The sequence below is a fragment of the Bos indicus x Bos taurus genome, chromosome 14 (genome assembly GCF_003369695.1).
Source record: "Bos indicus x Bos taurus breed Angus x Brahman F1 hybrid chromosome 14, Bos_hybrid_MaternalHap_v2.0, whole genome shotgun sequence".
NCBI classification, from domain to species: domain Eukaryota; kingdom Metazoa; phylum Chordata; class Mammalia; order Artiodactyla; family Bovidae; genus Bos; species Bos indicus x Bos taurus.
In genome coordinates, this window is record NC_040089.1 from 51915501 (window position 1) to 51931205 (window position 15705).

Below are 15705 nucleotides of genomic sequence, written 5' to 3' on the forward strand. Positions count from 1 at the left end.
GTGCAGTCGCTCAGTTGTGTCCAACTCTTCACAACCCCATGAATCGCAGCACGCCAGGCCGCCCTGTCTATCACCAACTCCCGGAGTTCACCCAAACTCATGTCCATCAAGTCGGTGATGCCATCCAGCCATCTCGTCCTCTGTCATCCCCTTTTCCTCCTGCCCCCAATCCCTCCCAGCATCAGAGTCTTTTCCAGTGAGTCAGCTCTTCATATGAGGTGGCCAAAGTACTGGAGATTCAGCTTCAGCATCATTCCTTCCAAAGAACACTCAGGGCTGATCTCCTTTGGAATGGACTGGTTGGATCTCCTTGCAGTCCAAGGGACTCTCAAGAGTCTTCTCCAACACCATAGTTCAAAACCATCAATTCTCTGGCAGTCAGCTTTCTTCACAGTCCAACTCTCACATCCATACATGACCACTGGAAAAACCATAGCCTTGACTAGACGGACCTTTGTTGGCAAAGTAATGCCTCTGCTTTTCAATACGCTATCTAGGTTGGTCATAACTTTTCTCCCAAGGAGTGTCTTTTAATTTCCACCATCTGTAGTGATTTTGGAGCCCAGAAAAATAAAGTCTGACACTGTTTCCACTGTTTCCCCATCTATTTCCCATGAAATGATAGGACCAGATGCCATGATCTTCGTTTTCTGAATGTTGAGCTTTAAGCCAATTTTTTCACTCTCCACTTTCACTTTCATCAGGAGGCTTTTTAGTTCCTCTTCACTTTCTGCCATAAGGGTGGTGTCATCTGCATATCTGAGGTTTTTGATATTTCTCCTGGCAATCTTGATTCCAGCTTGTGCTTCTTCCAGCCCAGCGTTTCTCATGAGGTACTCTGCATAGAAGTTAACTAAGGAGGGTGACAATATACAGCCTTGATGTACTCCTTTTCCTTTTTGGGACCAATCTGTTGTTCCATGTCCAGTTCTAACTGTTGCTTCCTGACCTGCATATAGGTTTCTCAAGAGGCAGGTCAAGTGGTCTGGTATTCCCATCTCTTTCAGAATTTTCCACAGTTTATTGTGATCCACAGTCAAAGGTTTGGCATAGTCAATAAAGCAAAAATATAACCTAGTTTAGCACATAAATAGTACTTGTTTATAGTAAACATTGATCACTAAATTATGTTATTTGTCTGTTCTGTCTTGTAAATTAATCTGACGTTTGTTTCTAGCTGAGAAAGTTGTGAGAAACTCATCTGTCTCATAATTTGCTTAGAGAGGTATTCAAATGATCTGTTCCATATAAAAAGAACAACTAGAAACTTTCCTGTCAGTGCAGTGGTATTTTAATAATCTGTTTCTCCTCTCTCTATCCACCTCTTTTTAGGCTGACTGGAAGCTTTGTGCCAGACCTGATAGTAAGCATGAGTAGCCAAATGTGGCTGCACCTTCAAACAGATGAAAGTGTCGGATCTGTTGGCTTCAAGGTTAACTACAAAGGTAATGATAAATTGTTACTGTGGGAAATATGTTACCTTAATAACACCAGAGAATACTTTTAAATTAAAGTTTAATTGCATCTATAAAAGTTTCCCAGCATACAAGCAAGAGTATATTTCAATGTAACACTTTACTTTTTAAATTAATTACAAATGTTGATTTCACTTTTCTTTAAGAAAAATTGTCTTTCCTTTCAAATGAGGATATTTTACATACTTCATCTCTCCTTTAAGTCCGCTATACCACTATACAGTGCCTAGGCTTTAGTCACTCTGGACTCCTCAGCTTTCCAAAAATATGCAATGTGATTTTATAAACTTTATACAAATTGCCTGGCAAAAATCTACTAATTACTTAAACACATAGCAAAGGACTTAATTCTTTATTTTTATTTTGTAATGCATCTGTGGGGTATCTCCTCACCGATGCCCCTTCTGACCTTGAACGTGGAATAGCTACTCTAGGCTCTCCTGCGCCTGCGCAGCCACCACTCCTTGGAGGTGGGGTTGCTCCTCCCGGCCGCAGTCTCTGGCCTCGGGCGTGGGGTAGGTCCTCTCAGCTTCCGCCCGTGGCCTCCGACGTAGGGTAGCTCTTTTTGGCCGCCGCCACTAACCTCCGACACGGGGTAGTTCCTCTCGGCCGTTCCTGCGCCGTCACAGCCTGGCACTCTCGGCCGATGCCCCTTACTTTGAACGTGGGGTAACTCCTCTTGGCCGCCTCCCCTCGGGCATGGGGTCCTCCCGGCTTCTGTCCCTGACCTCCGACATGGGGTAGCTCCTCTCGGCCCCAGTAAGTGTGCCGGTCGCAGCCGCCCGCTAATTGCTAATATCTTCTGAGAGCAAAGAACAATCATTAAAAGATGCTTACTCCTTGGAAGAAAAGTTATGACCACCCTAGATAGCATATTGAAAAGCAGAGACATTACTTTGCCAACAAAGGTCCGTCTAGTCAAGGCTATGATTTTTCCAGTGGTCATGTATGGATGTGAGAGCTGGACTGTGAAGAAAGCTGAGCACCGAAGAATTGATGCTTTTGAACTGTGGTGTTGGAGAAGATTCTTGAGAGTCCCTTGGACTGCAAGGAGATCCAACCAGTCCATTCTGAAGGAGATCAGCCCTGGGATTTCTTTGGAAGGAATGATGCTGAAGCTGAAACTCCAGTACTTTGGCCACCTCATTCAAAGAGTTGACTCATTGGAAAAGACTCTGATGCTGGGAGGGATTGGGGGCAGGAGGAGAAGGGGACGACAGAGGATGAGATGGCTGGATGGCATCACTGACTCGATGGACGTGAGGCTGAGTGAACTCTGGGAGTTGGTGATGGACAGAGAGGCCTGGCGTGCTGCGATTCATGGAGTCACAAAGAGTTGAACACGACTGAGTGGCTGAACTGAACTGAATGCATCTGTGAATCTCTCAGATTATATGCATGGTATTAGTGTTCAGATTATTAACTTCTATATAAATTATGAACCGCAGATGTTTTAAATTGCAACTACTCATCCCAATATTGATAGTTTTGCAGATTAATGTTAAATTATATGTGTATAACACAATCTTTTGTTTCAGTTCCATTTATAAGAGATAGATGCAGACACTGAAATCACAAATATCTCTGACACATGATTAACCATTTTAAAGTCAAATAGAGACAATTGATGTGCAGGTATACACCCAATGTACATATCAAAAATGCAGTTTTGAAATTCTGGTGGAAAACATATGTATGTTATTAAGTTTAATTAAAATCTATGCTTTAAAAGATGAAAATGTAGAACAGAACATCAGAATATATAGCTACCTGAATTTATTTTTTTTTTATTTTAAAAAGTATTATTCTCTATTTTATCAGTTCAACAGTGGATTATAAAGTAGACAGAATTCTTTTACTTGCATAATAATAATTTTTAACCAGAGTTTATTTTTTCAAAGATTGGCTTTTCATGCCCTTCTATCTGGACACAGGGAAATGAATGCATGTCAGGAATGTTGTCAGGAAGAACAGGACACATGCATTCTGTGTTTTTAACTTGAGACTAAATTTGGTGCTACATTAATTTGAATAGTTCAGGAAATCTGTATAAATGTCAGTTTTAAAAAATAAAAAGGTTAGCCTGATTATAATTTTAAATATATTCTTACTCCATTTAAAATCCACATCTGTCCCCAGAAAATAAAACAAGTTACAAAGGTTAAAGTATGGTCAGCTTCTGTTGCAAGTATCTATGCCTTGATTGTTTTATTTTTTTTTTGATTTTTCCCCTGTAAATTATATTCCTCTTTGTTGTATTATTTTCTTCACCCTATGAAAGTTAGCTGTTAGAAAGTCTAGAATCATTCAAGCTGTGTTAATCATTAATGACACTGTTTCAGTAAAGAATACAGTTTTTAAAGTTCACAAACAGTTTTGAGCAGCAGGAGAGTGCTATCGATATTTCAACAGTCTCCACTGCAGTTCAGGAGCTGGAAGTACATTGTGAAGTAGCACAATTAAGCATTATTTTTTTTGTTTTCTGCTCAGTTTTTAACAAAATTTGAAAATATATGTACTGCTTAAGGATCTGCTATGTGCCACCTACTGAATGAGCTGTTGAATATAGAAAGAACAACTAAAACTTATCTGGCAGTGCAGTGGTTAAGACGCTATGTTCCCGCTGCAGGTGGCAAGGGTTGATTCCCTAGTTGGGGAACTAAGATAAGATCCCTCCCACATGCCATGAGGTGATGCCAAAAAAAAAAAGTAAATAAGAAAGAAAGAATAAAGAATAGCCAGATATTTTCTCTCTTAGCAAGAGCATAATATAGTGACAGAAAAAAAAATATATCCAACTATCCCTATGCTAACATCCACCAAGATGAGATATTTGAAACAAACCCAGACAATTCTTAACGAATAATGTCCTTACTCTTCTCCCACCCTTCAGCCTGGTCTCTTCCAGTCTAACATCCATACTGCTAATGGTGATCTCCCAGCAACAGAGAGGTTATCGATCATATTACCCTCCAGCTTAAAACGTTTCCAAACATTCCAGAACCTCCATAGTGCTTATCTTACAGATTTTTGTTTTCTCTCTACACTTAAGTTTTATAAAATGATCTTTGAACCCAGCAAGTTGTTTCATACTTCTCCTTACACTCAGTAAATTCTGTCTGGATCTATATTCAGTTCTAAACGCAACATCACATCACTCATCCTTTAAGACAAAGTTCAAATATTTTTCTGTGAAGCCTTCCTTAACTCCACACATTACAAAAGAACATCTTCCCTGTTTAGCCTCTCAGTCTTGTCCAACTCCTTTCAACTCCATGGACTTAGCCCACCAGGCTCCTCTGCCCATGGGAATTCTCCAGGTGAGAATACTGGAGTGGGTTGCCATGCCTTCCACAAAAATGCATCATGTTCATCTTTAAATTTCCATTAGCAAGCCCCTGCTATATCCTCATAGGTAATTAATGACCATTTGTTCAATAAAGCTGAACAAATGAGTTGACCCTAAATATGATAGGTAAGGTACATCCTCAAAAGTTTAGTTTTTTTACTGTGAAAATCATGTTTTTACATCTCCCATAGTTTAAAACCTGAGCTCAAAGTTGAAGCAGGATTCATGTTGAGAAGTTTCAAATTTTGATATGCATATAAGTTTAGCAACTTTGCCTACTAAAAATAATTTTCATAATTACCATGTTCTCAGTTAGGTAGTAGGTTGGTTCTAAATGGAACACTGCTTAAAAACAAAACAAAGCAAAACAAAAACTTTCTCTATTTGATCTAAAGACATCTTTTTTTTTAATTTTATTTTATTTTTAAACTTTACAATATTATATTAGTTTTGCCAAATATAGAAATGAATCTGCCACAGGTATACCTGTGTTCCCCATCCTGAACCCCCCTCCCTCCTCCCTCCCCATACCCTCCCTCTGGGTCGTCCCAGTGCACCAGCCCCAAGCATCCAGTATCGTGCATCGAACCTGGACTGGCAACTCGTTTCATACATGATATTATACATGTTTCAATGCCATTCTCCCAAATCTCCCCACCCTCTCCCTCTCCCACAGAATCCATAAGACTGATCTATACATCAGTGTCTCTTTTGCTGTCTCATACACAGGGTTATTGTTACCATCTTTCTAAATTCCGTATATATGCGTTAGTATACTGTATTGGTGTTTTTCTTTTTTTTAAATCACCTATAGATTTTTCATGAGATAACATTAAGGTAGATCTCCTATAAACTAAGCATGCATTTTCTTGTGTATTTTGTCTTTGTAAGAGAGAACATAGCTATAAGACTACTTGGTCGTTTTTACTCAATGTTAAATATTTAGGAAATTTAATTTTTTTTTTTTTCTGTGACTGTAAGCCTCTTCGTATCTTTTCCTGGATTAATGTTGGTCATTTATATCTTGTTAGAAATTTTTCTAGGATATAGATAATAGTTTTCAAAAATATTAACAGTTCATACATAGTTTATTAGAAAAAAACTTTTTCTAAAAAAATAAAGAATAGAAAAGATATATTATCCAAATATTTATCAGTTCAGTTCATTTGCTCAGTCATGTCTGACTCCTTGAGACCCCATGTGGTGTTAACTAATTGTACAAAGAGTAAATTTTTCTCTCTTTGGCAGCATCTGCTTTTTTGCTTGCCCAGCAATCCTCCCACTTTCTTCTATCAGCTCAGCTATTTTAGGCTTTGATGACCCTTATCTGTTCTAGTTCTGTATGGGTCTGTAGGCTTGGGCTGAACTAATCAGAATTCCTTTTGATACAGTTATCAGTCTAGGATCTGGGGCAATTGATATAGATTCCAGGTGGAAGAAAATCGCTTTTCCGAGATTATATACTCTTAAGGATCATTTAACTTGGTGCCTACTGATGTCCAACTTTCGTTACTAGAAGAACCAGTAGATTAAAAGAATGAAAAACAGTACTGTAGGAGAAAATAGAAACTTCTAACTGCCTGAAGGGAATACTAGACCTTGGCTATTTAATTGTATAAGGCTATAAACTTTTCCTTGTTTAAGCCATGATGAGTTCAGTTTATGTCACTAATTAAGTCCTAATTAACACATTTGTGATCTCTTTGTTTAATTCTTTCAAGATAGAAAAAAACAATATTTACATTACAGTTCAATGCTTGTAGAATCAGATATATTTCTTTCTTTTTCTTTTCTGTATTTTCAAAAAAAAATTAAGGTGGAAAAACACCTTACTTGGATCCCAGGGAGAATGTATACGCATAGAAATGAACAGTTACAGTTGAGAAAGTAATATTTAATACATTCTTTGCTTTTATCAGGAAAGGAAACATGAAAATATTAGCGTTCTCTAATCGCCTTCTACTGACAGTGTACATTTGTAGTGAATAAAGGTCTTTGCTAGTATTAGGACATATGCCTTAATGCTATTATTTATGGATTAAGTTTTGGTTCCAGTTTTTTTTTTTTAATTCTCAAATCATATCATGAGATTTATTGAGATGTTTAGAAAGTAGCTTTAATTCCTTATTATTATTTTTTTTTTTACTTCCGTGGTGGTCTAGTGGTTAGGACTCCATGCTTTTTTTTTTTTTTTTAAATAAAGAGACACAGAGGTATAGAACAGTCTTTTGGAGTCTGTGGGACAGGGAGAGGGTGGGATGATTTGGGAGAATGACATTGAAACATGTATAATATCATATATGAAACGAATCGCCAATCCAGGTTCGGTGCATGATCTGGATGCTTGGGGCTGGTATGCTGGGACGACCCAGAGGGATGGTATGGGGAGGGAGGACGGAAGGGGGTTCAGGATGGGGAACACATGTATACCTGTGGTGGATTCATGTTGATGTATGGCGAAACCAATACAATATTGTAAAGTAATTCCTTGGTTCTTATATGATTAATTACGGCACTGAGACATAATTAGTTATCACTGAAATCATGCTATAGAATAATGGAAAATATGTAAAAATTTTTGATTATTTTATCTGCCTTAATATTTATGTTATAGTTCAGAAATTGGCATATATATATATATATATATATATATATATATAGGCCTATAAAATATATATATATTCACTCTATCTCAAGTGAATTCAATTAAATTAGATCAAAGTCATCTAAAGAACATACTTAGATGATGATTGATAGTCTCTTAAAAATGCACTCTGGAAATAATGAAAATAATTATAATTGTATCAAAAATATTTTTAAAATTTTCTAGGAATTCAATTATTTTCATATACAAACATAATGTTAGCATGTTATGGAGATATATTTCAGTGTTTGTGGGATTAGATCGGAATCTAAGTTCGTTTGTGCAAATAACTGTTTTCCTCTAAGGTGTGCCATGTATATAGCTGATTCAGTATATGCTGAAAGGAAAGTGTCTCTGTCTTTAAAACAAGGAGCTTGGACTAAATATTTCCTTTGAATTCTAACACTCTTTTATTATATTTGATAAATTAAATGTTGATATGTTCATTGCATTGTCCAAGAATATTATACTCAATATTTATTCATTATAGTAAACTGATATACCTTCAATGGGACATTCTTTGTTTGAGTTCTCAGGAAAATTTCTGTCTTAGAAATTTTTTCTATCTGGTGGTGGCCTATTAACACAGAACTAGTGAGCCCCCTTGGGTTTTTTCGTTATTGTGTCTTTTGAGATATTTCTTCTCTTCATATAATTTTCATTTTCTTTATTGAAATATTGCCTGTAAAAGTGTTTCCCTTCCTTGGGAAAATTGCTAAATAGCATGCAGTATTTTGTGGGGGATTGTTATGATAACATTTCAGTCCATGCTCAGAATAAAGAGGGCTTTTTAGCATGATTCATGAAAACTTATAATAAAATTTATTATTTTTATTGTTACCTTTTATTAGCTTAAAGGACTTATTTTATTTTACATTCAGTACATCAAGTTTCTTTAGAAAACTACTGTTCCTAAAATATTCAGTTTGACTTTGTCACAGTCTGCAGTGAGGGTTAACCTTTTTGTATCTATAGCACCAGAATGAGAATGAGTAGCAGTAGAGTATTAAAAATCACGTCTTTTAAAATAACTGTTGACTTACCACTATGTACCAGGCATGGTGAAGGACAGGGTACATAGCAAAAAGTAAGATACTTAGTCACTGCTTTCAGACTAATGGAACGAAGACTGACACTTTAAAAATAGTGGTAAACATTAAAAAGTGATGAAAATGAAAAAGGCAATGTGCTTTTGGGAGACTATCCCAAGGCATCTAATGCAAACCTCAAGAAAAGCTTTCTTCAGGAGATAAACATGGACTGAGATATGAAGCTGAGTAAGAGTTACTGAGGCTAGAAGCTGGACAGCAAGACGAGTGTGTTTAGATGACAAGTTCATTTGAGTACTTGATAGAATTCCTGGGTGTATGGCCAAAATGGAGAGAGAGAAAGCTGTGGTGTGAGAGGTGGAAAGAGTGAGTCATACTTTGTTGCAAAACATACTGTGAAACTGAATCTGTGAGACTGAAAGATGTTCATTTTTTCCCATGGAAGAAAAAGATCATTCCACCCACTCCCAGGTAGATGGCTTTTGCAACTTTCCCCTGAGAACAGGGACTAGTATTTAGTTAAGTAATGGAATTATAGAACTTTGGAGCTGGAAGAGACTTGTGAGATAGTTGAATCAATTATAATTATTGCATCTAATATGAGAAAATTGAGTACCATATAAAGATCAATTTTTTCTCACAGTCACTATTGGTACTGCCTTAGCCCAAAGTGGAATGATAAGCTGTTGCTTCTGTGAGTGAAGTGAAAGTTGCTCAGTCATGTCTGACTCCTTGTGACCCCATGGGCTATACAGTCCATGGAATTCTGCAGGCCAGAATATAGGAGTGGGTAGCTCTTCCCTTCTCCAGGGCATCTTCCTAACCCAGGGGTTGAACCCATATTGCAGGCAGATTCCTTACCAGATGAGCCACAAGGGAAGCCCAAGAATACTGGAGTGGGTAGTCTATCCCTTCTCCAGAAGATCTTCCCCATCAAACCAAGATCTCCTTGATTGCAGGCAGATTCTTTACCAACTGAGCAGATTCTTTACCAGCTGCACTATATTGCTTCACACTTTGTATTTCTCCATATATCCAAGATATGTGTGTGTGTGTGTGTGTGTGTATGTATATAATTCTTCAGTTACTCAGTCGTGCCTGACTTTTGTGACCCCATAGACTGCAACAAGCCAGGCTTCCTTATCCTTCACCATCTCCCAGCACTTGTTCAAACTCATGTCCATTGAGTCAGTGATGCCATCCAAACATCTCATCCTCTGTTGTCCCCATCTTCTCCTGCCTTCAGTCTTTCCCAGCATCAGGGTCTTTTCTAATGAGTTAGCTCTTAGCATCAAGGGACCAATGTACTGGAACTTCAGCTTCAGCATCAGTCCTTCCAGTGACTATTCAGGACTGATTTCCTTTAGGATTGACTAGTTGGATCTCCTTTCAGTTCAAGGGATTCTCAAGAGTCTTCTCCAACACCACAGTTCAAAAGCATCAGTTCCTCAGCCCTTGGCTTTCTTTATGCTCCAACTCTCACATCCATATATGACTACTGGAAAAAACATAGCTTTGACTAAATGGACCTTTGTTGGCAAAGTAATGTCTCTGCTTTTAATATGCTGTTTTGGTTTGTCATAGCTTTTCTTCCAAGGAGCAAGTGTCTTTTAATTTCATGGCTGCAGTCACCATCTGCAGTGATTTTGGAGTCCAAGATAAGAAAGTCTGTCACTGTTTCCATTGTTTCCCCATCTATTTGCCATGAAGTGATGGGACCAGAGGCCATGATCTCCATTTTTTTAATGTTGAGTTTTAAGCCAGCTTTTTCACTTTCCTCTTTCACTTTCATCAAGTGGCTCTTTTGTTCCTCTTCACTTTCTGCCATAAAGGTGATGCCTGTCGTCTGCATATTTGCAGTTACTGATATATCTCCCTGCCCATCTTGAGTCCAGCTGTGCTTCACCCAGCCCAGCATTTCACATGATGTACTCTGCATGTAAATTAAATCATCAGGGTGACTATATACAACCTTGATGTTCTACTTTCCCAATTTGGAACCAGTCTGTTGTTCTATGTCTATTCTAACTGTTGCTTCTTGACCTGAATACAGGTTTTGTGGGAGGCAGATAAGGTGGTTTAACATTCCCATGTCTTTAAGATTTTTCCAGTTTCCTGTGATCCAGACAATCAAAGGCTTTAGTGTAGTCAATGAAGAAAAAGTAGATATTTTTCTGGAATTCTCTTGCTTTTTCTGTGATCCAGTGGATGTTGGCAATTTGATCTCTTGCTCCTCTGGCTTTTTAAAATCTAGCTTGAACATCCAGGAGTTCTTGGTTCATGTACTGTTGAAACTTAGTTGTAGAATTTTGAGCATTACTTTCCTAGCGTGTGAAATGAGTCCGATTGTGTGGTAGTTTGAACATTCGTTGGCACTGCCTTTCTTTGGGATTGGAATGAAAACTGACCTTTTCCAGTCCTGTGGCCACTGCTGAGTTTTCCAAATTTGCTGGCATATTGAGTGCAGCACTTTCACAGCATCATCTTTAGGATATGAAATTACTCAGCTAGAGTTCCATCACCTCCACTAACTTTGTTTGTAGTGGTGCTTCCTAAGGCCCACTTGACTTCAAGCTCTGGGGTGTCTGGCTGTAGGTGAGTGATCACATCATTGTGGTTATCTGGGTCTTTAAGATCTTTTTTGTGTAGTTCTTCTAGGTATTCTTGCCACCTTTTCTTAATATCTTCTGCTTTTGTTAGGTCCATACTGTTTCTGTCCTTTATTGTGACCATCTTTTCATGAAATCTTCCCTTGGTATCTCTAATTTTCTTGAAGAGATCTCTAAGTTTTTCCCTTTCTATTGTTTTACTCTATTTCTTTGCACTGTTCATATACATATATATATATATATACGTGTATATATATATATATATATATATATGTGTGTGTGTCTGTGTGTGTGTATATGTATGTGTATACATATATATATATATATATATATATATGTAGTTGACTGATTGACAAACTCTTGTAGGCTGTACAAAGCCTCTGTCAGATAATCTATAGTCATCAAGATTTCTAATCAAAGTAATGTGTTTTTTCCCTCAATGCCAGTAATAATTTATTTTTATACATATTGTTCTGTGGTTATTAATTATATCCACCTTAACTAGGGAATATATTTCAAATCAAAGAGAAGTATCAATGGAAGTAAAAGAATTATTGAAGACTAAAATGCTTTTCCTTATCTGTTATAAGAAGAAAGTAAAATGTGAGATATGTTTGGTATTTATATTTTCAGAATGTGATCATTAATGGCAGAGGAGAACAAAGTTACTCATATTATTAAGTAAGATCCCAATGCTCTATATGCTTATCTCAAGTGAGAAAGAAATCTTGATAGTTCTAATTCAGAATTTTGGAATAGTGCCAATCTGACAATGTGCAAAGAGGTACCTGTTTATTTAAATAAATTATTATCTGAATGTAATGCTATGTTATTTCTTGAACATAGTGGTAATCTTAACCATTCTCAAACTCATTAGCTCAAACAACAGTTATTTATTTTCACAAGTCTGTGCTAAGCATAGGCTGATGGTGGGCTGATCTAGGATGAATTTGAATTCATGCATCCTTCATTCTTCTGACACCAGTGCCCTAGACAATGACATAGGATAAAAGTGCAACCATACAGACATGTTTAAATATCTTCTTGCTTCTTGTCTGCTGAAATTCATTGGCCAAGTCAAGTCAATTTGCAGGACCAGAATTAAAGGTAGGACAATGGATTCTGTCCAAAAAGGTGGGAAAAGAGAGTAAATGTTTTTAAATAATCTAGTTTGCAAAAAGAATTCTAATATTAATAAAAAGCATTGATTGAATCATTGCTGAAAGTTTTGAATGTCTATCTTAATCTATCAAAGTGTATATACATATATAAGCACATATATATACACACACAGACCCACACATAGACATATATTTTCCTGTTTGATCACTAAGTTGTGTTAGACTTTTACAACCCCATGAACTGCAGCATACCAGGCCTCCCTGTCCTCTATTGTCTCCTTGAGTTTGCTCAAGTTCATGTCCATTCAGTTGGTAATGCTTTCTAATCATCTCATCCTCTACCACCGTCTTCTTTTGCCTTCAGTATTTCTGACCATCAGATTCTTTTCCAGTGAGTTGGCTCTTTGCATCAGGTGTCCAGAGTACTGGAGCTTCCACTTTAGCATCAGTCCTTCCAATGAATATTCAGGGTTGAGTTCCTTTAGGATTGACTGGTTTGATCCCCTTGCTGTCTAAGGGACTCTCAAGAGTCTACTCTTGTGTGTATATATGTATGTATGTTTGCATGTTTATTCATATATGTATGTGTGTATATATATATATATATATATACACACACACACACACATGTATCTATACATATACAAACACATGTGTATTATACCTGTACTTTTGTCTGTACCTAGCCACCACCAACCAGGCCACTAACAAGTAGTACAGAGGTAACAGAGCCTACTGCTAGCATTGTCCCCAGGTAGCTCCTCAGAAGGAAGCTCAGCATAACAACAAAACAGGAAGACAATCCTGGGAAAGTTAGGAATATATATATGTATACATACATACATGGATACAGGGTTGACTCCTGTGGACAACATGGGTCTTGAACAGTACCAACCCATTATTCAAGGATTATTTTTTCAGTAATAAATACTACAATGCTACACAGTCTGTGGTAGGTGGAATCCATAGATATGAAGCTGCAGATCCAGAGGAACTATGTATATGGAGTAACTATCTATACAAAATGCCAGCCAAAAGTTACACTCAGATTTTTATACTGCATGGACGGTGAGTGCCCCTACCTCTCACATTATTAAGTGTCAACTATATAGCTTTTAACCTCAAGAAGAAGGAGGTTTAATGTGGAATAAAATCACAATGGTTGTTGCAGTGGTCTTAACAAGATGATATGGAACTGGACCAGAATGTAACTTCTGAAATGAAAAGGATGAAGTGGGAATTCGAGGTAAGAGTTCTCTCTGAAAAAGAAAATAAGAAAACACCCCTTTAGTGATAGTAGGTAAAAGAAGATACAGCTAGAAAATATATAAAGAGATGGAGGTACTCACAGCAATCAAAAACCTGCAAAATATTTTTCGCAAGAAAATATATATCAATGCTATTGTGGATATTCCTTATTTTAAACATGATACATGTTTACAGAACTTAAAGAGCTCCCACAATATCTCAATTTCATGTCAACAAGATGGATCAGGGAAACAGAATAGAGAACCCAGAAATAAAGATAACTGATCTGTGCAAAGGTGCATAAGCAGTATAGTGGAACAAAGATAATCCTTTCAATAAATGGTGCTGGAACAACTGGACATCTACCTGAAAAAAAAAAAAAAAAAAAGAATCAGGGCACAGACTTTAAACCCTTAACATAAAGTAACTTAAAATGGGTTATTGACCTTAAGGTAAAATGCAAAACTATATCACTATTAGGAAATAATCTATATAACTTTGAGTATGGCACCAAAGGCATGAAAGAAGTAATATATAAGCTGGACTTCATTAAAATATAAAACTTCTTCTCTGCAAAAGACATAAAGAAAATGAGAATATGAGCTACAGAATGGTAGAAAACATTTTGCAAAAGACACACCTGATAAAGGACTAGTTTAAACAGACACACACACAAACAACTGTTAAAACTCACCAATAAGTAAATGAACAGCTCAGTTAAGAAATGAGTGACATGTACCAATAACTCACTAGAGAAGATATACAGATGGCATGTAAGCATATAGAAATATATTTAACATCATAAGGCTTTAAGGGAGTACAAATTATAATGATGAGATATCACTATACACTTATTAGAATGGACAAAATCAAAAACACTGACAAAACCAAATGTTTATGTGGATGTGGAACAACTGGAACTCTCATTCACTGCTGATGGAAATGCAGTGTAATACAACCACTTTTTAAGATAGTCACAGTTTCTTACAAAACTAAATGTATTTTTAAATATATGATTCAGCAGTCACACTTTTTTAATATTTATCTACCCAAATGAAATGAAAATCACATAAATACTGCATATGTATATTTATTGTCCTTTTGTTCATGATTATCAGAACTTGCAGCACCCAAGATGTTCTTCAGTAGGTGAATGGATAAATAAACTATGATACATCCAGACAGTGGAGTACTATCTAGCCCTGAAAGAAAATGTGCTGTTAAGCAGTACAAAGACATAGAGGAAGCTTAATGTGTATTACTAAATTAAGGAAGCTGAAAATCCAATACTTTGGCCACCTCATGCAAAGAATTGACTCACTGGAAAAGACCCTGATATTGGGAGGGATTGAGGGCAGGAGGAGAAGGGGATGACAGAGGATGAGATGGCTGGATGGCATCACCAACTCGATGCACATGAGTTTGGGTGAACTCCGGGAGTTGGTGATGGACAGGACGGCCTGGTGTGCTGAGATTCATGGGGTCGCAAAGAGTCGGACACGACTGAGCGACTGAACTGAATTGAATGTGAAAAGGCCACAAACTATATAATTCCAACTATATCTCTTTATGTAAAAGGCAACACTGTGGAGATAGTAAAAAGATCAGTAGTTTCCAGGAGTTGTGTGGAGGAAAGGACAAATACATGGAGCACAGAGGACTTTTAGGATAGTAAACCTATTCTGTCTGGTACTACAATGATAGATCCATGTTATCACACACTTGTCAAAGCCATAGAATGTATAACACCACCAGTGAAATTTAATATAAACTATAGACTTTTGATGATGATGCGTCAATGTAGGCTCATTAGTGTGGTACATTGAGTGGCTGAGGCTGTGATTGTATGACAGTATGGAGTACATGGAGACTGTCAATGCTTTCTTCTCAATTTTTTGGTCAACTTAAAACTTCTCTAAAATTTGTTTTAATTTAAAAAAGTAATAAATAAAAAAAGAAATGAAACAGTACTCCCAGAGATATCTGAAATAGTTATAAAATGATAATATTTTATATTAGTAGAAGTATTTAACATCTTCAGGTGGTTTTTCCCACTGGTCTGTTTAATACAGTTTTCTAACTTGGTCTGCTATTCAGTTTCCGTGGTTGCTTTGCAGGCTGGGTGGGAGGCCTGGCAGCGGGGAGGAAAAGATATGGAAAAAAAAGAAAAATTTTTCTGAGAGCATCGGTGAACAGTATATTCTGGCTAG

General features: G+C 37.0%; 1 protein-coding gene across 2 annotated transcripts in view; it reads left to right on the forward strand.

Annotated features, from left to right (window-relative positions):
• CSMD3 (CUB and Sushi multiple domains 3) overlaps positions 1 to 15705 on the forward strand; it is a 1467857-nt gene that overhangs the window by 820939 nt on the left and 631213 nt on the right. For both annotated transcript variants that reach the window (XM_027561290.1, XM_027561291.1), the window contains one exon: positions 1333 to 1445. In XM_027561290.1, the coding sequence (XP_027417091.1) occupies positions 1333 to 1445 (113 nt within the window). The remainder of the gene's footprint in view (positions 1 to 1332; positions 1446 to 15705) is intronic.